This window comes from Grammomys surdaster, unplaced genomic scaffold (genome assembly GCF_004785775.1).
Source record: "Grammomys surdaster isolate TR1022 unplaced genomic scaffold, NIH_TR_1.0 126298, whole genome shotgun sequence".
NCBI lineage: Eukaryota > Metazoa > Chordata > Mammalia > Rodentia > Muridae > Grammomys > Grammomys surdaster.
The window spans coordinates 6,030,195-6,051,688 of NW_021621098.1; the positions used below are offsets into that span (position 1 = coordinate 6,030,195).

Below are 21,494 nucleotides of genomic sequence, written 5' to 3' on the forward strand. Positions count from 1 at the left end.
AGAAAGAAAGAAAGAAAGAAAGAAAGAAAGAAAGAAAGAGGGGAAAGGATTGAAGGGGAGGGAAAAGGAGAGGAGAAAAGGGGAAAGGAGGGGGAGGGGAAGGGAGAGGAAGGGAGAAGAGGAGAGGGGAGGGAAATTGGAGCTGAAGAAGTGATAAAGAGGGGGAGGAGGAGAGGACAGGAGAGGAGAGGGGAGGGGAGGGGAGGGAAGGGGAGTTCGACACTATTCCTGGAGAGACCTGAAAAATGTGTGCTCATCCCCAGATAAGGAACTGACAACAGATCAGAATAATGACTCACCAAAATCCAGCCTGTGAAGCAGTGTTGAGTTTAGGTACCAGAGCACGGGTTGTTTACAGGAGCAGGGAAGACTCCAAGGCTGTATCCCCACCAACCCATGCCGTCATGGGGTGAAGACCCATGAAAGCCAGTGTCCTGGAGCTCTCTCCTTGACTTTCAGGCAGCTCTACAATTGGAAAGCCCTTCCTGCCAGTTCTAGTGTTTATATAGCCTTGGTGGGGGTGAGGTGCTTGTCTTATAAGTTTCAGGGACTTGCTGAGACTGGGTCTTTACTTTCGGAGTTTAAGGAGCTTCCTTATAGAAGTTCATGAGTCCTATTGACTTTCTTCCAGGTTGGCAATAGGGAGGGTGGGGAGAAAGGGAAGGACGGGAAGGGAGAAATAGAGAGCTGAGGGAGAAGAAAAGGAAACAGCTCTTGCAAACTTGGTGCTGTGCAATCAAAGAAGGCTGACTGCAGGGACACGTGTGGACACTAGGCCCCTCCTCCCTTCCCAGCTACCAATCTGTGTGCAGCTCAGTTTTCATCACGTGGCCACCAAAGACATTGCCACAGCCTGCGTGGGGAGCCACGCAAACGAATCCAGCTGTCTTCCGTTCAGCTCCACACAAAAGAAATGTGGAAGACCGTTAAGCAATTCTACATTGCTAAGATTTTTTTTTTTTTTGCAAAGGCAGTTGTTGTTTCAGAAATATATTTTGTATGCCAAACTAGTGGATTTATTTTTTTTCATTAACTAGGGAATACATTTTTTCAGATTTCATTTCTAAGTTAAAAACATATTAGAGTGTTCCATAATATTTAAGAGTGTAGAACGATGCTGAAATCATGGAAGTTCAAGAATTCTTTCCCTTATGACACGTGGCACCTGAGACGGAAACTAACTCCCTAAGTGCTTCAAGAATGTCTCCGTGGGCGGCACTGCAATCAGTTCAGTGGGGACTCTGGGGACTGTGGGAAGTTGCAGCTAAGGATACTGTGCCTTCCTGGGTGTGCACCTGCTCTGCAGGCTTCCTGACTGGTTTCCTGCATTACTACAACATGCCCCTCCTATGTGTGGAAGCTAGATAGTTGCTTTTATTGAGGGGGAGAATAAAGAGCAGAGCTCAAAGCAGGGAGGAAGGTGACCAAAGTACAGAGAGGTGGAAGGACGAAATTCTAGTCACGCTGACAGGTGATGTCATTTATACAATGTGTTCTGTGTTGTATAAAGAACTCAAAAATGTTCGAAGCTTCCCCAACAGAGTAACAGGACAGACATTCTTCATATTTAGACATCAGTGAATATTTAGGGAGATGGAGATACCAATCATCCTGATTCATTCATTACACTTTGTTTCTCTGGACCACACTGTGCCCCATGTAAAAGTGCCAACCAGTCTGATGACCAAAGTTCAAGGTCTGGACCCCAGGTGGCAGAAGGAAAGAACTGACTCTTTCACGTATACTAGAAAATGTGTTACAAAAGTAATATATAAGTTGAAATGTGGGCATAAAAAAAATCCCATCTTGAGTCCTCCCTATTATTGTACACAGCACCTAATATATTAAGCTAACTATTTGTAAATCCAGTGCCTGTTTTTATTGAACAACTATTAGATGTAGTGTGCTGGGATTTGTGCTGAAAATGCAGATACAGTGATTTCGAAGACAAAGGGCCGACCTCCAGGAGCCTCCAGGACAGTAAAGAGCTGGCTAAATACAAAGCTAGTGCTGAGCTGAGAGAACAGCAGCTGCTACTTCTCATTACAAGGACCCCTGTTGCCCACCCAGATCAGGGAGTCCAGTGGAGGCTTCTCGTCACTGAAGGACAAAGCCTGGGTCACCTGCCCTCTTTGAGTCCCTAGAATTACACCAGTGGGGACTGCACTAATGGCCATCTCATCTCCTTTCAGGACAATGAGCTGCCAGCAGAACTAACCAAAAATGAACACATACTGCACCTCCTGAGACAGAAAGAAGGACCTGAGAAGAATGAACTCGGATCTATCTTAGACAGATAGGAACTTAGGCCACAGTGTCCAGAAAGAAATGGTTCTTAACAATTTTGGAAATGAAGAAAGAGTGTCTGCCCTGTGGGTTTGCACATTGTGCACTAATCCAGGAAGGGCTCCATTATTTACAGTGGGCTTCTCACACTGCCCTGTAACTTGGCCCTCGGAGACATGGGTAGTCACAGATTCCACAGAAACTTATCTACAGCTATGTCAAGGTAAATCCCTAAGTTTAACTCCATGTTGGACATGGTTTTAGTGCTAAAAAAGGAAACAAAAGCTTCACTCTTTAAGAGTCAGAGGCGGCCCTTCAATGAAGCAGTACATGTTTACTTTTGTGTTTAATGTAGCTATGCTAAAATACAATGTGTTTAATGTAGCTGTGCTAAAATACAATGCCTCCATCATCATAGTTTCATTTGTCCATTCACTGTAAAGTATTTTCTACCACCCAAATATCAGAGTTGTGTTATTGTGAGCCAGTGTATACATAAGCATCTGTTATTTAAGATCCACTTCTGACATTCCATTATGTGCTACTCAAAGATAGGCCATTAACACACAGAAAAGATAAACTATATGTTGGTAAAACCTCATCTTTTTCCTGTCATGTAAAGTCACTGTCTCCTAGTCCACATTGTCAGTGTATGAGGATATTAATAGGAAATTGAAAATAGCTACAAACCACAAGTCTCTTTGAGCTTTGACTCTGGTTGTATGGTCTGGAGTCCACTTCCGAAGGCACAGGTGAGGACATGATACACTGGGGAATCTGGAGCTTCCTGCAGCGTAGTGTCTGACACACTGACACTAAGCTCACTGGAAGAAACATGATACACATGAGTACGGTTGCTGTTACTCTCACTACTGGGGACTACCCACAGTAAAGGCAGTTGTTAGTATTTACCAGATGCTCATTTATGCATGTTCGTGGGTGAATTGGTCCCAGTAAAGAACTACAAGTTCACCGAACTGTTTGAGGAGGGTCTAAAGTTGATGCTCAGTGCACTTTCACTGGTGTCTCACTGCCTCTGCCAGTGCCTAACTGCATATACAGAAATCCAGCTTTCTTCTATAATGCACCCTATGAAACACTGATAGGACTTTCATGTTTAAACACATAGCCACTATTCTAGCTCAGACTATGTCCAGGTCCCACCCAGGAGTCTCTATGAAAGTCCTACTAAGATGGAGGGAAAAGGAACCCTAAGGCAGGTCTTGCTTAGCTAACGAATGAGAAGCACTCCCTCTAAGTCTAAAAAGGCCAGAACAGAACCTTTGAAATCAGAAAATGCTCTCTTAAAATTGTTTATGAAAAATGTAATCAGAATAATAAGATTTTGATAAACATTGCTAACAAAGCCAGTGACAAACAGCACACAGCCCTCAGAGAAGGATAAAGTCTGACGGGCTCTGAGGAAATCCCCAGTCTAATTTCAAGATAAAAGATTAGAAAGCTGTGCGTTGCCACCACAGCAGACACAAATATTTTGGTAGCTCAAGATCAGTACCAGTTTCCCCATTGGCAGCCTTTTCCTCTGCAAAGTATGCAAATACACACTTCCTCCACGGGAATTTTGAAATGCTATATTTGCCTTGAAGAAGAAATTAATGTGGATTTAAATCCTTTCAATTTCCCCTTTATTTAGCCCTATACCAGAACCACTTGTTCATCACAGGTCCAAAAGAAAACAGCATTGCAAATACCACCACCACCACCACCACCAAAAGACAGTATCAGAAACTTCATGTTTTTCATTAAAAACTCCTGACATTGGCCTGTTCTTCATATGAGCTATTTTAGAGCCATGAAATTAATTCAGTATCTTTAGCAATACTTAATAAAGACCTTTGTATTGTCTGGATTAGCATTTAATCTAGATGTGATTATGATGTTATCCGTGGCAGGGAAATTGGTTAGGAACCTAATGAAGACTGAACAAGATGTCTGTTATTTGAGAAACCATGTTTCCATTTGCACACATGTAAAGGACTCATTATATTAGACACGTTGGTGACCCAGCCAGCCTTCATCCAAAGACAACATGAGCAGTTCTTGTGCAAATAATCCTTTTAGCTGAACTACAAAAGTTTGTCACTACATCCATCTGTTTGATAATACATCCCATGCTATACATAAAATAAATACACTTCCCAATTTGCCTTTGTTGCTTTTTTTTGTTTTGTTTTTGTTTTGTTTTGTTTTGTTTTGGTTTGGTTTTTCAAGACAGGGTTTCTTTGTGTAGCCCTGGCTGTCCTGGAACTCACTCTGTAGACCAGACTGGCCTTGGACTCAGAAATCTGCCTGCCTCTGCCTCCCAAGTGCTGGGATTAAAGGCATGTGCCACCACTAACTGGCTTATTTCTGTGGTTTTTAAAGCCTCTTTTTACGTTTATTGTTTATGGACACCACAGTACTCTTGAAAGTCAGAAAACAATACAGAGGGATTCTTTCTTCCACTGTAGGTTCTGGAAATGGAACTCAGGCCCTCAAGCTTGACAGAAGGTGTCTTTACCACTAAGCCATTTCACTGGCCCCTGTGTGATTTAGAATAGAATAAAATTTCAGATTGAGTAACTCTGTTAGTAAATTCAACTTTGTTAGTAAATAGGTTGGAGTTTAAGATTCCAAACTTTGAGCTTTATTTCACTAAAGGGACTAATCAACCTTTGTTTCTACTGCTACAAGTGTGTGATCAATTCCCAAAGTTTTCCATTCAAACGAAACTTCCTGGGGTAGTCACTAAAGACATTGGAAGTAGAAGTACCTAGCTTCTATTGTTATTGTTGGGGGCTCCCTGCCCATCAGCCCTTTGCAAACTTTCTCTTGTGAAATAGCTGACCAGTTTACAGGACTTGGGGAACAGGAAACATTTATAGCAGAGACATTAGGAATCTAGGGAAGACCCCCCATGGTAGCTCTGGCTTTCCTCTGTCCCATCCTCTGCAACAAGAAGCTACAAGTCATTTTATGCTGCCATGGAGGAATGGCAAGGAAGAAGGAAAGAATAACCCGAATACAAGGCTGCTCAGAGGGCTGGAGATGCTGCAAATTTGAGATGGGCCTGCATGTGCAATAAGTCGCTGAGTTCCTAACTGCTTAGCTAGGTGGTCATGGTGCAGGAACTGGCTGAATGCCCCAAGTGGTTATGGAGGCTGGGAGGGAATGTGTCACAGGTTAATTAAAAGCTAATGTTTGTTACAGGATACATGGGTGGTAAGGACCTGGTATAGACAATCTCATTTGCTCCCACTGACCATATGCAACAGGTGTTGTTGAAACTGTTTGGAGTTTTGAAGACAGAGCTTGGTCTCTGGCAGCCCAAACAAGCCAAACTCAGCCATGCATCTTCAATAAGCCAACTAAAGAAGCAGGAGATCGTGAAAAAGTAAGAAAAGACATTTATTTGATATGGCCACATGGGGAAGAGTCCCTGAGATGCCCCTCCCCTCCCCGGTACATTTGGAGAGTACTGACATGAGGTTTAGGTTTAAATAGAGTCCAAGAGACATGTGTAACTAGACAGTCCTGGATAAGGTTGTCTCCTGCCAATCACTGACTCACAGATGCCTAGGCTCTAGTCTGTCCTGATAAATGCTTTGGCAATTAGAGTTGTGTGGATCACTTCCTGGACACAAGTTTCTCTTCCGTTGGGCATCAGAGCTGTAGCCTTTCCCTTCTCCAGCATGAGGTTCTGGGGAAATTCCACTTCATCTGGGACCGTTGTTTTAATAATTTGTTCACCAGAGTGGGGGACACAAGACTCTCTTTTTAGAATATCTTCCAATCCTGCTAGGATAGTGGCTGATGTCATACAGGAAGAGCTGCAGTGGCAAATAAGCTTCCTGAAGATGGCCCACCATTTTGTTTTCTTTCTCAGCTGTGACAGGTGTGCCCTGGAGATGCACAGCCCCAAGGGGCTTTGACCCTGGGTTGCTTCTTGCTACTGCTGTGCCTTCTCATGTTTGTCATTGCTATATTCCTCATATATCTGGAACGGTGTGACGGGGCATGGAGAGACTCTCACTGCCTGTAGCCTGCTGGAATTACCTCCTGGGTGACAGCCCACTTTGCTGGGCAAATTTCCTGAAGATCAATTTGAAGATGAACTTTCATAAAATAATATTGTTTAGATAAATTAATAATTTTGTGGTTTAGAATGAAACTCCTGATTCAATTTAAATAGTTTTAGGAAGTTAGGTAGTTGATAGAAAGTTTAAGGAGATAGTTTAAGTTGTTTTGCCAGAAAGATATAACAAAGTTAGAATCAAGATCAGAATAAGCTCCCTCCCTGTAGAATAGGAAACAAAGGCTGCATAGGTGACAAAGGAACACAGTGAGCTTTCATGTGTTACAAGCACGTAATTGTCTTAGAGAGAAAAAATAGACTTGGGACAAGTTAATGATCAAAGAAAGCATTTCATTCTAGGTAGCTCTGAGTTACTGGGTCTTGTGATCTAGGGGTAAAGCCACAGGTTCAGTGTACACCATGAGAAGACAGGAGAAAATGAACTCTATTAAATGAAGAAAAGTAACTCTATTAGGAGTATAAGAATGGAGAATGGATAATTAGCCAATTTAGCTGAACAAGACTTCAAAGTAAGATGTAAGATAGAGGATGATCTAGTTCTTGGTAAATACAAATCGTTGCCAGCTACACATCAGAAAAATACTTGCTGCTATAGATTGGTTTGCTTAAACTTTGTTAATCAATAATGAATTATTGCTTTGGGGTTACTTTGAACTTGTGGAGAGAAAGATAGATGGGAAATGTTTAGTTTCAAAAGAAGAATACATAATCAATAATCCTGTTGTAATTTCCTTTTGTGTAATGATTTTAGTCTCTTTTTGAAGAATATGTTTTAAAGAATATGTAACTTATGGCTATGAGGTAATCTTTTTCTTACATAGAGAACTTTGTCTTGGATGGTATAAAAAGGCTAAGAGAAAAAATAAAGTTGCTGCAGTCAACTTGTTGGCGTTTGCTCCATCCACCAAACATGTATATGTGTATATATGAGTATGTGTGAATTTTGTTGTAGCATGCTCATTGGTGATTTGTTCTATCCATCCATAAAATGCATGTATGTGGGTGTATGTAACCACCCACCCAGTGTGTGAATGCATGTGTGTGTATGTATGTATGTATGTGTGTATGTGTGTATGTATGTGTGTATGTGTGTATGTATGTGTGTATGTGTGTATGTGTGTATGTACGTATGTACATGTGCGTGTACGTGTGCCTGTGTGTATGTGTGTCTGTTTGATTCTCCCTCTGCCCCATTTCACTGGCCCCAGAGAATTAAGTTTTACTCCCTCAGAAGAGGGGAACTCCAGACTCTGCCCTCCTCTGTTTACCTGTGCTATTGAGACTGGCCTTCAGCAAGATAATTACATCACTAGTGTCTTATGATTGAGAGAACTTACGATTGAGAGAACATAATGGGAGAATTTTCGAGTTGGTGTCACACACTAGCTCATGCCCGTGTCTACTTGTACCTCAACATATTGTAAAATACAGCAAAAGCAAAGAGGTGTGTGGTTCTATGTTTAGAATGTGGTCTGCTGCACTACAACTCGTGTTGGGGCTTAATTCCTCAACAGAACAGTGTTGAGTTGCTGGGACCCTTTAGGAGATAGAGTCTACTATGAGGTGACTGGTCCATGACAACCCTCATGAAAGGTTTAGTGTTGGTCTCATGTGGTTGGATCTCCAATGAGTAGATTAATTTTCAAGAGAAAAAGTTGTTGGAGAGGTGCTGCCTTCTTCCCAGGAAGAAAGCTTCCTCTCTTGTAACTTCTTCAGCACATATTGAAATATAGTTACATGCGTTCCCTCTGTGTGATGCCACCTGCCATGTTTTGATATAACCAGGAATCTCACACCATGACTTAAACAGACAAGACTGCCAATCTTGGATCTTGAGCCTCCAAAGAGGGACCTCTTTTCTTTATAAAACCCAGTAAAGGCTGACCTCAAACTTGGATGACCTTGAGTTCCTGATCCTCCTATCTTCTTAGTGCTGGTATTACAAACATATACCATGATGCCTACATACCTTGAACATGCTTGAACATGTCTGTGTTCAACATACACTTTCAATTCTTTGAGGTTCTGCAATAAGACTTCTATTTTTAGATTTTGAGTATTTTGCCCAGAGGCAGGTATGTGTACCACATGCATACTTGGTGTATACAGAGACCAGAAAAGGTTTTTGGACCCCTGGAACTGGAATTATCCATGTTGGTGCTGGGAGCTGCAACAGGGTACTTCTGCAAGAACAAGTGCTTTTAACTGACAAGCCATCTCTCTAGCCACTGGTTCTTCAATAAGACTTTTAAAGCTTCCTATTTAAGCAAACTGAATTTTATAGACATTTCACTTAAAACAGCTTATAACTACAACACATGACTTCAATGTCGGAAGCTATGACTGATTTAGAAATGGGGCTGCTGCTCAGATAGTTTTTACTTACTCTATTCTAGATGCTGAAGTCTTGGTGATCCAGTCATGGGATGTGGTGTAACTTCCAGGGTTGGCAGATTGGAAGCTTACAATTTAGTGGTTACACACTAGCAAATTGCCACTGCTGGCTCTACAGAGTTCCACCACTCACGTAACACATTTTCCTTTTTCTAGAGTGGAAGCAGGCAAGCACAAGGAAAGGCTTAGTCACCTGGAATTGTACTTAGTTTGTGTTATGAGCATTTGCGTGCTTGTGTGTGTGTGTGCATGTGCACACACACATACATCTCAATAAAAACACTTATATGATTCTAGCATCATTTATCTGATGAGTGATCAAGTTAGTGACATGTTAGAGAGTGCAGGGTCCCAATTTTGATAACCAGTGGACATAAAATTGGAGAGCTGATGAAGGGGGAGAGCCATCCTAACCAGAGATGCCAGCCAAAGTTTGTTTGAAAAATGTTGTCTGTTTCTCTATGTACATCATCAGTATGGTTGTCAATATAGAGAAAACAAATATTAAAAGAGCACACTTCGGTACATTGCTGACAGCTTCTAAGATTATGCTTACATAAGAGGTAGTCTATAGTAGTTCTACTTTGTAGAAGCATTGTTCTCAGTTCTCTCATTTTTTGATTAATTTTAGCTAATATTTTTGCTGTAATATTGGTAGTTTTTAAATTACACAGGCTATTTTAGAAATGTCTGGTTTTAGTCCAACAACAGCTTCTGCGACAGGGAACAGAAAGGCCATGGTGGCAGCTGCAGTGACATCTAATAGATGTAAGGAATCATGGCAATTCTCAGGATGATCTCTTGTAGAGATTTGCTGAGTAAAGTGTGTAACATGTCCTAGCCCACATTAACCCTTATACACAGCAGGGAGTATAGAATAAGTGTCATATCCACAGAGAAAGTCTATTCTGAGGGCAACTGTTTACTAAGAGGAGGGTATGGTGACAAGTGGATTTGCACTAAGAAGAACAGTAGTGCAATCAAACATAGCTAGTGGAGGAAAAAGACGTTACTAATGAGAACATTAGCCACAACTTTGAAAACATCCGTGGGGGCATGATCTGTTTGTCCCCTGTTATCCTTGTTTAATATGCATATGAAACTTCTATTTCATACAAATTCCTTTTTAAGAACCTGCCTTGTCCAGCAGGGCATTAAACAGGAGTCCGGAGAGGTCACCTGAAAGAGAGAATGGGGAAACAGGTGAATGCAAAGAACCACGATTTGTCTATATCATAATTTTTCCTTTTTCACACAGGGGTTATATACACATAAAGGCTGGATGTGGGGAAGGGGATGACGAAGGAGCGTAGGTGTTTAGGGGGAGTACAAATATTTTCCAGAACAGAATATTGGCTGGGTGAAGGTTCAGGGGACAGGTCATATGATTCTGCTTAGGATTCACTTGTCCTTATCTATCTAAGCTGGTACTATCCACCAAGGCTACCTATCTACAAGATCTATGACTATTAGTTCTTATACAGGCTGGTAAATTTCCACAAAAGCTGCCTGTTTACAAGATCTTTTTTTTTGTTTTTGTTTGTTTTTTGGGTTTTTTTTTGAAACAGGGTTTCTCTGTGTATCCCTGGCTGTCCTAGAACTCACTCGGTAGATCAGGCTGGCCTCGAACTCAGAAATCTGCCTGCCTCTGCCTCCCAAGTGCTGGGATTAAAGGCGTGAGCCACCACTGCCCAGCAGTTTACAAGATCTTATAGCTATCTGTTCAGTGTTTTTCCACAGAGACCAAGACTTTGGGTTAGCAGACTGACTTAGGCCTATGGCTGATTTTAGGCCTTCAGTGTATTAGCAAGGCTGCCTCTGACAAGAACCCAGGACTAGAAGAATCTCCTCTGACACAGAAGGAGTTTTCTTGTTGGTTTGTTAGTACTGGATGGGGCCAGAGGTTATGTCCTGTTATGAGTTACAGACAGGGTTCTTCTGGGCATGTTAAATTTAATCCTTTTCCCTTCCCATTTTAACACACCTGTAATTTCTGATATCAGAACCTTTTAAAAATATTTTATTATGTTGAAGTCTGTATTATTATGTTGAGATTGGTCAGTTACATTAGTCCATCCCAAGACTGGTCCCCTTCTTTTGTTCAAACTATGACCTTACTGGATAAAAACAATCTTTTGCATGACAAAGACAATATCAGGGTGTTTCCTGTGAGAGGGGTGACTTTTATTTTCTCTGTCAAGATACATTTAGGTTCTGTTTACATGGGTTGAAAATAAGACTGAAAAACTGTTAGCCATAGGACAATCACGGTGGGGAATCCAACAGCAAGAACACAATGTTTAAGGTTATATTAGACAGTCAAAACTTAGAAAGTTTGGTTTGTAGTGGTCTTTTCAGTTACTTTCCACTTCTGTGGCTTCCTCAGGTTCTTTCCTGAGATATAATGAATCCAGGTAGGAACACCAGCAACTCTAACACCAGTATGAACCTGGATAATCATGATGTAAGGTCCTTTCCATCTATGTCCAAGATGGTCAGTTTTGAAGCCGCTGATCAATACAGCTGTGGCTGAAATGAGTGGTCAGGCAAGTGATACCCAACAGATTGAGCACCCTGGACATGAGGGAAAATCTTATCCAAGGTTAATTGCAATCTTTTTAAGGATTCTGAGATTGGAGCAATCTGATAACAGTCCAGCACATACCCGAGGGATCATGGGAGGAGGTTGCCCATAGAGTATGTCATAGAGGGTGAATTTTCTTGGTAAAGGGTACAGTAGATCCTGAGAAGGGCTTAGTGCAAGAATTCAACCCAGTTACCGCCAGTCTCAAGAGTACATTTACATCCTTTAAAGTTCTATTCATCTTTTCTACTGTCCTTGCACTGAGGATGATACAACAAAGTGTAGTCATGGTTACCCAGGGTCATCATCCAGCAGCAGCACAGCAAGACTGATGGTAAAGGATTTATCAAAGGTCAATCTGTCCTTATCTAACAGAAGGGCTGAATACTGATTCAGAGAATCATTTGCCACTCATCAGTTGGTGGCATCTCTCAGCAGGGTTTCCCCAGAGTGAGTGTGGGGCTGTTAGTGATAGAGTCAGGTCCACTGTGAGCTTGTCAGCTTCCTTTACAAGAATTTTGACAGCTGCAATAGCTCTTAAATGGGGAATGGGAGCATCTAAAGACAGGATCTCAACTCTTTGGGATGTAAGCTATTGGCCTTTTCCAGGGACAGTCTGTGTCAGGACTCCCTTGGCAATCCCCTTTCTTTCTTGGACATAAAAGTGAAAGGGATTGGAGACATCAGGGAGAGCTAAAGCTGGGGCCTGTCCAAGGATCTCTGTAAGTTCTTAAAGGCATGTTCATGGTCCTCAGTCCATTCCCTAAGAGCATTACCCCAGCCAGAACAGACTGCAAGGGTTTGGCAATATCAGAAAACCCAGGTATCCAAAGATGACAATACCTAACAGCTCCCACTTGTCTCTTAGTGGTTGGAGCTGGGATTTGCATCATGGCCACTATGCGGGCCTAGAATAATAGGCTTTTCCCTTCTCTCAGTTCATATCCCAAAGCAGGCAACTTGGAGCAAGAAATCTTGGGCTTTCTTTTTGTAACTCTGTAGCCTATGGGCTAAAGTTTCCAAAAGGCCTCTGGTGGCTGTTGATCAATTCTCCTCATTTTTAGTGGCCAATAGTAAAGCATCCAAGTACTGAGGCTAGCTTCTCTCACAGTACTTAGTAAAGAGACCTAAATCTCGGTTAAGTGCTTCATCAAAGATGATGGGAGAGGTTTTGAACCCTTGTAACAGTCTGGTCCAGGTTAATTGTCTTGATATCCCCAGTTCAGGGTTGGCCAATTCAAATGCAAAGGCTAGCTGACTTGATTTTGACAGGGGGATGGAGAAGAATGCATTTTTAAAAGAGCAATACAATGTAAATTTATGTTCTGGTGCTAATAGACTGAGCAAAGTGTAAGGATTTTAACAGCTGAGTGAATGATTTCTACACACTTGTTCACTCCTCTCATACTGGTCGATCATCTTGAGTTCCAGACTTTCGGACATGTAACTACGGGGTATTCCAGACCAACTGGAAAGGAGTGAGCATGCTTGCTTCAAGCAGGTGCCTGATGTGAACTCTGACCTCTTTCCGGCTTCTGAGCAGATGTGTATTGCCTGATTCAATGGACATAGCCCCAGATGTCAGTTGCACTATGATGAGTGGCATATTTAGTTAAGCCAAGAGGATTGTCCTCTGCCCAAACTATAGAGATTTCCAAATCTACAACGTCTTCCCTTCCCCTTCTAGGAAATGGGTTGTATTTTGGAGGAGAAATATTCCTCCTTTACTGGGTAGGTTATAGTTAAAGCCTTAGCAGGGCCTCCCAATTACAGCCTAAGAATGTCTCCTGAAAACAGTATTATTGCCTGGACCTTGTTCAAGATGTTCTGGTCCATTAAAGGGTAGGGACAATTAACAATAAAAGTCATAGCTCCTTGTCCTAAGTTAACTGTCAAGTCAGTGGTCCACTTACATCCTTTAATATTCCCTGCTACCGCCATACTTCCATTGTTTGATTGGTAAGGAGTCCTAGGAATTCCCATAATACCCCCATGTCCACCAGAAAATTCACAGGTTTGCCTGTGAAGGTTACCATAGGCTCCTGGAGGCCTAGTTCAGAGGAGCCTTGGCCTTGCTAATTCTCCATAGCTAGGAATGGCTTGGATTTGGGGGTCCTATATGCTCTCATCGTGGGCATTCATTCTTCCATTGACCCATTTCTTTGTCGTAGGCACATTGATCTTTTTGCAAAGGTTTTCTCTTTTTATCATGGGGTGCATGGGCAGAGTTGAAGTGGATGGGGCTTGTAGTGCAGCAGGGTGGCCTGCTCCAACTTCTTTGACAAAAGATCTTCTTTATTGTCTCTGCTATCCAACTCCTTCTGGGCTATTTCTAATGGTTTTGACCTATTCTTTCCTGTTAACCCATCCATTTTTTGTAGCTTTCTATGTATGTCAACTGAGTAACAAACGTAAGGTTAATAGACTTGATATTTGCCAGGTCCTCTGGGTGTACGGGGGCGATAAATTTCCAGGAGGCACTCCAGGGAAGCTGAAGGTGATTCTTCGGGACCCTGTTTCACATCTGCTACCTTAGACTTAGTGGGACTTCAGGCTGCCCATTTCATCCCTTCCAGCAGAACCTTGACCTGGAGGTCAAGGGACCTCCTACCTAAGTCTGTGTTTTTGCCCCATTGTGGCCTCCATATTGGCAGACCTTGGTCAATTCCCTCTTCTTTTGGTCATCAGTCAGTCTTTGAAGCTATTTTGGGAGTGTGTCAACTGCTTTCATGAGAATCCATTCCCTCTCTTCATTAGTATGGAGAACCTGCTGAAAGTTGTCTCCTGTATGGAGGTGATTGAAAGAGATAGAATATGTTAGAGAAATTAAGTCAGGATTAGTGCTGAAAGCAGGGTTCTGGTTCTTCCTGTTGTAAAGATCTGTAGTGGAGAAAGGTAATGGTTGTCAGAAAACTGCTGCAGGAGAGCAAAGACAGAAGGTGGTGGAGGCCCAGAGTGAGGGTAGGAGGAGTCAGGAGGGCTATACGGGGACCCCTGGTGAGTGTGGGGAGGGGAAAAGACAGGGGGAGGTAGGGAAGAACTAGATGGTAGGGTAGGGTTGAAGTAGAGGGAGAGGCAGAGTGGAGAGGAGTTGAAACAGACTAAGGCAGAGTAAGGCTGTGATGGGGGAGAAGGTGGAGGTTAAGGTGAGGAGGAAGGAGGGTGAGATGGTTCTATGGAGGGAGGAAGGCTCTTCCTCCTGTAAGTCCTGCAGAGTGGATTTCATCAGGGTTTGTGGGACTCTGCTACAGACCCTCAGAGGCCCCAGCTGCCAACAAACAGGGCTTGGCCACCTTGCCCATTACAGACTATACAAACCTCCATCCAGAGGCGGGTGGGCTGGAAGTTGCTTCAGCCTAAGGCAAGATGTATCCAATCTGATCTGGGTGGCCAGGCTTACAGAGGGTGACATTCACCATTGTCCAGGTTAGCTGAGAATCAGAAGTATCCTCAGGGGATCACTCAACACCAAATGAGGGTCATTTAGTTTCACAGAGTGTTTGGAGGTGATTCTTGGTGATAGGATAACCATAATCCTCTTTGACTACAGGGAGGTAAAGTCTGTTAAAATTCTTTTTGTTTGTTTTTTTGTTTGATTGATTTTTTTCGTGACAGGGTTTCTCTGTGTAGCACTAGCTGTCCTGGAACTCATTCTGTAGACCAGGCTGGCCTCGAACTCAGAAATCCGCCTCCCAAGTGTTGGGATTAAAGGTGTGCGCCACCACTGCCCGGGGCCGTTAAAATTCTTTAGAACTGGCTAGAGGGCTGTTAAGCTTGCTATTTTTATTACACATATTGTTCGTCCATTAAGTCACTTCAAGATCAATACAAACCACCTAACACAGAACATAGAAAGTACAAGATATAGAGACAGTAAAAATGAAACCAAAGACAAAACAGAAGACACAAAACCAGACCAAGAACTTGAGGTGAGCATTGCAACATCTGGCTTTTTGGCCTGGACAGGAGAATACTGAGTCTCTTCAGACCCCTCCTTGTCCCAGATTGGGATCCCAACAGAACCGGATAACACAGAAAATTCCTATAAGTTACCAGGGGAGGCCCTAAAGATACTCGCCGTTTTTCTCAGCACAGCTGCTCACTGTGATAGTCTACAAAACCAAAAGCCTGCCTCAGAGCCTTGGGATGGCCCAAGGTGTGTGCCTCCTGAGGTCCCAGAGTCCTGGAGTGAGGGTCTGGCTTTAGTATTTGAGTGGATGGTCTGATTTCACTGGGGTCTCCAAAAAAATGTTAATTCTACCAGGCAAGAATTAGAGACCACTATCACAATTTTGAGCTGAATTTAAAGCTTTATTTTATTGGGGTCACCAGAGAGCTGGCCAGCAACTGCCTCTTAAGTCAGGTTAGAAGGAGATAGTCCTGAGACTGTTTCTTAGGGCCTTTTAAGGAGAAAAATCAAGAATAGTTGCAAAGCAGTTTTACAGAAACAAGACAATGGGACACAAACATACAAACAAAAAACCAACAGTCATCATCATGTGGTCACTGATTAGGGAGGGTCAGAGTAGTCTCAAAAACAAATCAAGGCATGAGTTAGGGTAGGTCAAGTTTCAAGAAACAGAAACTTTAAAACTTAAAGTCAGCTCTTACAGTAAATGGAAATTTATTTTTAACAATACAACAAAATGACTCCTGCCTTCAAAATGGAGTCAGGGAGGCTCCTCACTAGACTGGCTGACCAACAAGCTCAGGGCTTATCCTCTCCATCACCCAGGGCTAAGATTCCAAGTCGGTACCAGTATACTTGGCATTTTTATTTGTGTTCTGGGGCTCAAACCCAGGTCCTCACACTTGTAAGTCAAATGCTTTGTTGGCTAAACCATCCCCTCACCCCATGCAGTAATAGGTATTTGATTAAGTACATGGTGCTATGGAGGGGTAACCAGATGAGGACACAGAGAGATGGCATACACTGACAACCAAGGGAGAGAGTCCTTCCTAGGGACCAAGCCTATCTGGCATTTGACTCTTCAGCCTTGACAATTGTGAGAAATTAATTCATGCTGTTGAACTCACCTAGTCTCTGCTGTTTTGTTATGGCAGACAAGAGTAAAATGTTAAAAAATCAGCACAGGTAAGGGGTGCTGAGTTAGTTCATTAGCAGTGGCCCAGGTTTCATGAGATGAACTTGTTACATCTTGCTACCACAAAGGCCCAACTCTCCTTACTTCTAATGGCTGAACTCTAGATTTCAAGGTAGGAACTTGGCGAGCTTTCCCTCTGTGCAGTACTCAGGCACACTTTATTCCCTTAACCCACTTGAATTCATATATACTTAGAAGTTTCCAAATCAGCTGGGGATCTTGGGCTGTGCTGGAGAAGGGACTCTTTATTTTAGGGGGTCAAAAACCCCCACAGTTATTTGACTATAGTAAGATTTTATTATTGTTAGGCAGAGCATACTTGCACACACCTTTAATCCCAATACTTGGGAGGCAGAGACAGATGAATCTGTGAGTTCAAGGCCATCCTGGTCTACACAGTGATTCCAGGACAGGCAGAGCTAGATGGTGAGACCCTGTCTTGAAAACAACAAAAATGAAAGATTTTGTCTTAATTAGAGTTTTACTGCTGTGAACAGATACTATGACCAAGGCAACTCTTGTAAGGACAACATTTAATTGGGGCTGGCTTACAGGTTTAGAGGTTCATCATCAAGGTGGAAGCATGGCAGCACCCAGGCAGGCATGGTGTGGGAGGAGCTGAGAGTTCTACATCTTTTTCCAAAGGCAGACAGCAGAAGACTGGCTTCCAGGCAGCCAGGAGGAGAGTCTCAAAGCCCACTCCCACAGTAACACCCTTCCTGCAACAAAGCAACACCTATTCCAACAAGGCCATACCTTCTAATAGTGCCACTCCCTGGTGGTTTGAATATGCTTGGCCCAGGAAGTGGTACTATTAAGAAGTGTGGCCAAGTTGGTGTAGGTGTGGCTTTCCAGCTACAGGTGATCTGACACTTCTTTCTGCTTGTGCCCCTACCCTTATGCAGACTCATAAACCTTTTAAAAATTATCTTTAAAAGGAGAAGGGATGGCTGAAGAGATGGCTTGGTGATTAAGAGTTCTTGTTACTCTTCTAAAGGGCCTAGGTTTGGTTCCCACAACCTACATGGTGGCTTACAGGTGACTTTAACTCCAGTTCTAAGGGGACCCAATGTCTTTTTCTGGCCTCCATGGACACCAGACAGTCATATGGGGCATAGACATACATGCAGGCAAAACACCCATACATGGAAAATAAAAGTTGAAAAATCTTACACACACGCACACACACACACACACACACACACACACTGAATGGCATCTAAGCAACCCCTCTAGCCTCCTGTGCTTTAAATAGGAACAGCCCCCATAGACTCATGTGTTTGAATGCTTGGCCCATAGGGAGTGGCACTATTAGGAAGTATAGCTTTGTTGGAGGAAGGGTGTCACTGTGGGGGTGGGCTTTGAGGTTTCTCATTTCAAGCTATGCCTTATGTGGTACAGTATCCGTCTATGGCTGAGGATCAAAATGTAGAACTCTCAGCTCCTTTCTTCAGGACCATGTCTGTCTGTGTGCCACCATGCTTCCTGACATGGTGATAACGGTCTGAACCTCAAAACCAGGAAGCCAGCCCTAATGAAATTTATGAGTTTAAGTCATGGTGTGTCTTCACAACAATGAAGGTCCTAACTAAGATAACTCCATACACACACATGTACATGTACACAAGAACGGACACACACACATGTACATACATATGTGCATACATGTGCGAGAACACACACACACATATATACCACACACGCACACACTTGTGCACGTGCACACACACAAGCACACACATATCCACAAGCTTTTATAAAACAATATGAAGCCGGGCAGTGGTGGCACATGCCTTTAATCCCAGCACTTGGGAGGCAGAGACAGACAGATTTCTGAGTTCGAGGCCAGCCTGGTCTACAGAGTGAGTTCCAGGACAGCCCTGGCTACACAGAGAAACCCTGTCTCAAAAAAACCAAAAAAAAAAAAAAGAAAAAGAAAAATAAGTATACCTCATAAAAGTATATAGAAAGCCACTTACAAATAAAGACTTTATTCTTATAATTAAAAGAATACAAATTAAATTGTGAACATTTCAAAAACAAGAAATAAAATAAATTACAGATTTTATATTTTACCTGTCAAAATGTTGGTCTTGATGAGGGAGCAGGGAGTCATGAAATTCCACCTGCTTCTGACAAAGCCTGAAACCTCTTTGGAAGGCAGTTTAACAACAATCGAAATTTAAATGCATATTTACTTTGATTAAGGAATGTAAAATTATTTGCAAGGGATGTTGCTATATGCCTGTATGCCATCTCTTAGGAGGCTGAGGCAGGAGGATTATAAGTTTGAGGGCTTCCCAGACAACTTAGTGAGAGCCTGCCTCGCTGGGAATGTAGCTGATCGGTAGAGCACTTGTTAGAATAGCCAAAGCTCTGGGTTCAACCCCCAGCACAGGGAATAGCTCCCATTTTCTACAAATGATTACAAAAACTTGAGTACTGTTTGGGCCTACATGCAGACAAAACACACATACACAGAAAATAAAAACTGATAAACACATACATACACACACACAGGAATGAGAGTGACCACGGCCCTAGGACACAGGTTCAGATTGCTTCAAATATCATGTGCCAATATGGTAGCAGTTTCACGAAGTTTTTATAGTAACAGGATAAAAATATAATAAAGGCACATTTAAAAGAGGTTAGTGTAAGTGTCTGATAGAGAAATTACAGCAGATCCAGGGAGCTCTGTTATCTGCCTCAGATGTTATCTCTTCATATTTTTAGCCTTTGAGTAGGTAGACGATAAGGGGTTCCATTGTACATTTCAAAAGGACTTACCTAATAGTCACAAGGTATTAGGTCAAACACAGAGGTAGGTGATACACAGTTAGGGAGCCTAAAATAATTTGACTCTGGGCCTGCAAGTTTCTAGCTCTCCATAAACACATACACTTTTTAAAAACTATTTATTGATTCTTTGTGAGTTTCACATCATGAACCCCAGTTCTGCTCATCTCCCCATCCTCTCATAACCATCCTTTGTCCTTGCAACCTCCCCCCACCCTGAACACACACACACACACACACACACACACACACACACACACGCACACACACAACAAAGCATAGAAAACATCTCATCATGGAAGCTGTAGTGTGTCACAGTGTGTCCCACAGTGTATCCCTCTGTCCACACATCTTCACTTGCAAATGTTCTTTGCAATGAGTGATTGGTCTAGTTTGAGGCAATCTCAGGCTTCTAGGACACCATCAATATTGGATCTTCAACTGGATTGTTCCCTGTTTTCCTGTTGTTGCCCTGTGTCATGGAGATATTATAGCTTTGAATCTGCAGAACTGACCTTTCACATCTCCCAACCATTGGAAGATAATATAGATTTTGGGAGTAGGCCAACTCAGAGGCCTGGCTCTGGGCCTGGGCCTGGGCCTGGGTGGTAGTTGAACTGGTCAGTGGACTGGCTCTTCCTTACTTGCACCATCAGGATGAGCTCTCCAGTACTGCCCCAGCTAGGTCACCCTAGGCTGCCATAAAAAGGAGACAAGGGTCAGCCCTCATGCCCTTGGGCCTGGCTCACCCACACCTACAGAGCCAGCTCCAATGTGCTGCCAAGCCAGAGGGCCCAATGCTGAAGCCTCCCGCTCTCACACACTCAGGGCTGGTTCACTCGTGCCTTCGCCATCAGGCCAGGTGAAGGGATGGCTCTCCCAAGTACTACAGCCATCGAAGGGGCAGGCATAGCTCTCCTGCTCTCCTGCCCTCTGGACTAGCTATCCAGAAAACATGAAAGTTTTTATCTGCCAATCAGCCTTGCAGAATGTTTTACATGGGTGAAGTTTCTTTCTGGGAACTTCTGTTTACGTCTCTATTTCTTCATAAGGAAAATGACCAACAGCTTTTAGATTTTTGTAATGCAGTACCAAGAGGAAACAGAGAGTACTAGAAGAGTCAAGGATTTTCAGAATCTAGGAAAGTTCGGGAATATAAGGACATCTAGGAAAGGAAAAGTGGTGTGGTATTGTGAGAGCAAAAAGCTTCTATTTGGGACTCAACCATGTAAAAACAATTTTCACCTAGAGAAAAAAAAACTCATAAGAAGAGAAAATACAGAATAGTGTAACAGAGATTTCCTCATGGTGGAATTTACGTAATTTTTTTAATTTGAAATTTTTAAGTGATTTTTAAAAAATTCTTGCTAATTTTTTTTGCATATTTTCTATTCCTACCGTAAGCATAGGTTCACTGCTAGACCCGCCTCGGCCGGTAGGTGGTGCGGTTTTGTGCTCAAACTTGATCGGTTAGCAGTAAACAGATCGCGTACTGGAAGCGCCGTCACGCTGCGCTGTCGGATTGCCACGGGGTTAGGCCATCGCTCGTCACGGCCTGGGGGCTTGGCTAGAAGACACCCCATCACCGATCCCTTTTAGGAAATTGAGCTTGAGAGCAGAGTACTTATTGGGGCCTAAAGAAACAGATTAGAATGTCCGAGTGATCGGAGGAATGGCAGGAAAATTGCCTCAAAATACTATGCACTAAAACCTTTTCGCCTAACCTCTCCAACCCAGCAAGGGGAAAAAAGGAGGGGAACAGTAAATTAAAACATCAAAGACAGACGTTGCTGGAATGAGTCCAGAATACCATCCCAGAATGGATTTTAAAAGTACAGCCTCCCAGGTATGAAAGATGCCAGCACCGCACCAAGGGACGCGCAGGAACGGCGTGGCACAAAAGACCTGGACTACTTACCGGGGAGATCGCCTGCCTGCTTGGCTTTGTCGGGGGGCGGGGGGTGGGTCCTAAAACCTGCATCTAAGACTCTCCCACAAGAGGCCGGGCTACGCAGACCACGGAGAAGGGCCGGGTTAGCGGGTCTGTGGAAGGCGCAGGCAGACGTGGCTCGGCAAAGGGCTTGGCCCAGTAATGCGCTCCAAGCCCCGCCCCTGAGGGTTTAGCCCCGCCCCGGGAGGGTCGGAGAGGCAGCAGCCCTGACACCGCCTCCGTCCTTCCTGCCGTGCGCGCGCAGCCCGCCGCCTGCTCCTGCCCCCTCCTTGGTCAGGC

The 21,494-nt window shown here is 43.3% G+C and overlaps 1 protein-coding gene and 1 long non-coding RNA gene across 4 annotated transcripts in view; one reads left to right on the plus strand and one right to left on the minus strand.

Annotated features, from left to right (window-relative positions):
- Ankrd29 (ankyrin repeat domain 29) overlaps positions 1 to 4,451 on the plus strand; it is a 49,433-nt gene extending 44,982 nt beyond the window's left edge. For all 3 annotated transcript variants that reach the window (XM_028759518.1, XM_028759519.1, XM_028759520.1), the window contains one exon: positions 2,193 to 4,451. In XM_028759518.1, the coding sequence (XP_028615351.1) occupies positions 2,193 to 2,300 (108 nt within the window). In that variant the 3' untranslated portion in view covers positions 2,301 to 4,451. The remainder of the gene's footprint in view (positions 1 to 2,192) is intronic.
- Positions 4,452 to 9,811: 5,360 nt separating this feature from the next.
- Positions 9,812 to 21,339, minus strand: LOC114614090. The gene is made up of 3 exons (XR_003710271.1): positions 21,183 to 21,339; positions 13,972 to 14,144; positions 9,812 to 9,955 (listed from the first exon to the last, which is right to left on the minus strand). It is a non-coding gene; the product is annotated as an uncharacterized LOC114614090 (long non-coding RNA).
- Positions 21,340 to 21,494: the final 155 nt, after the last annotated feature.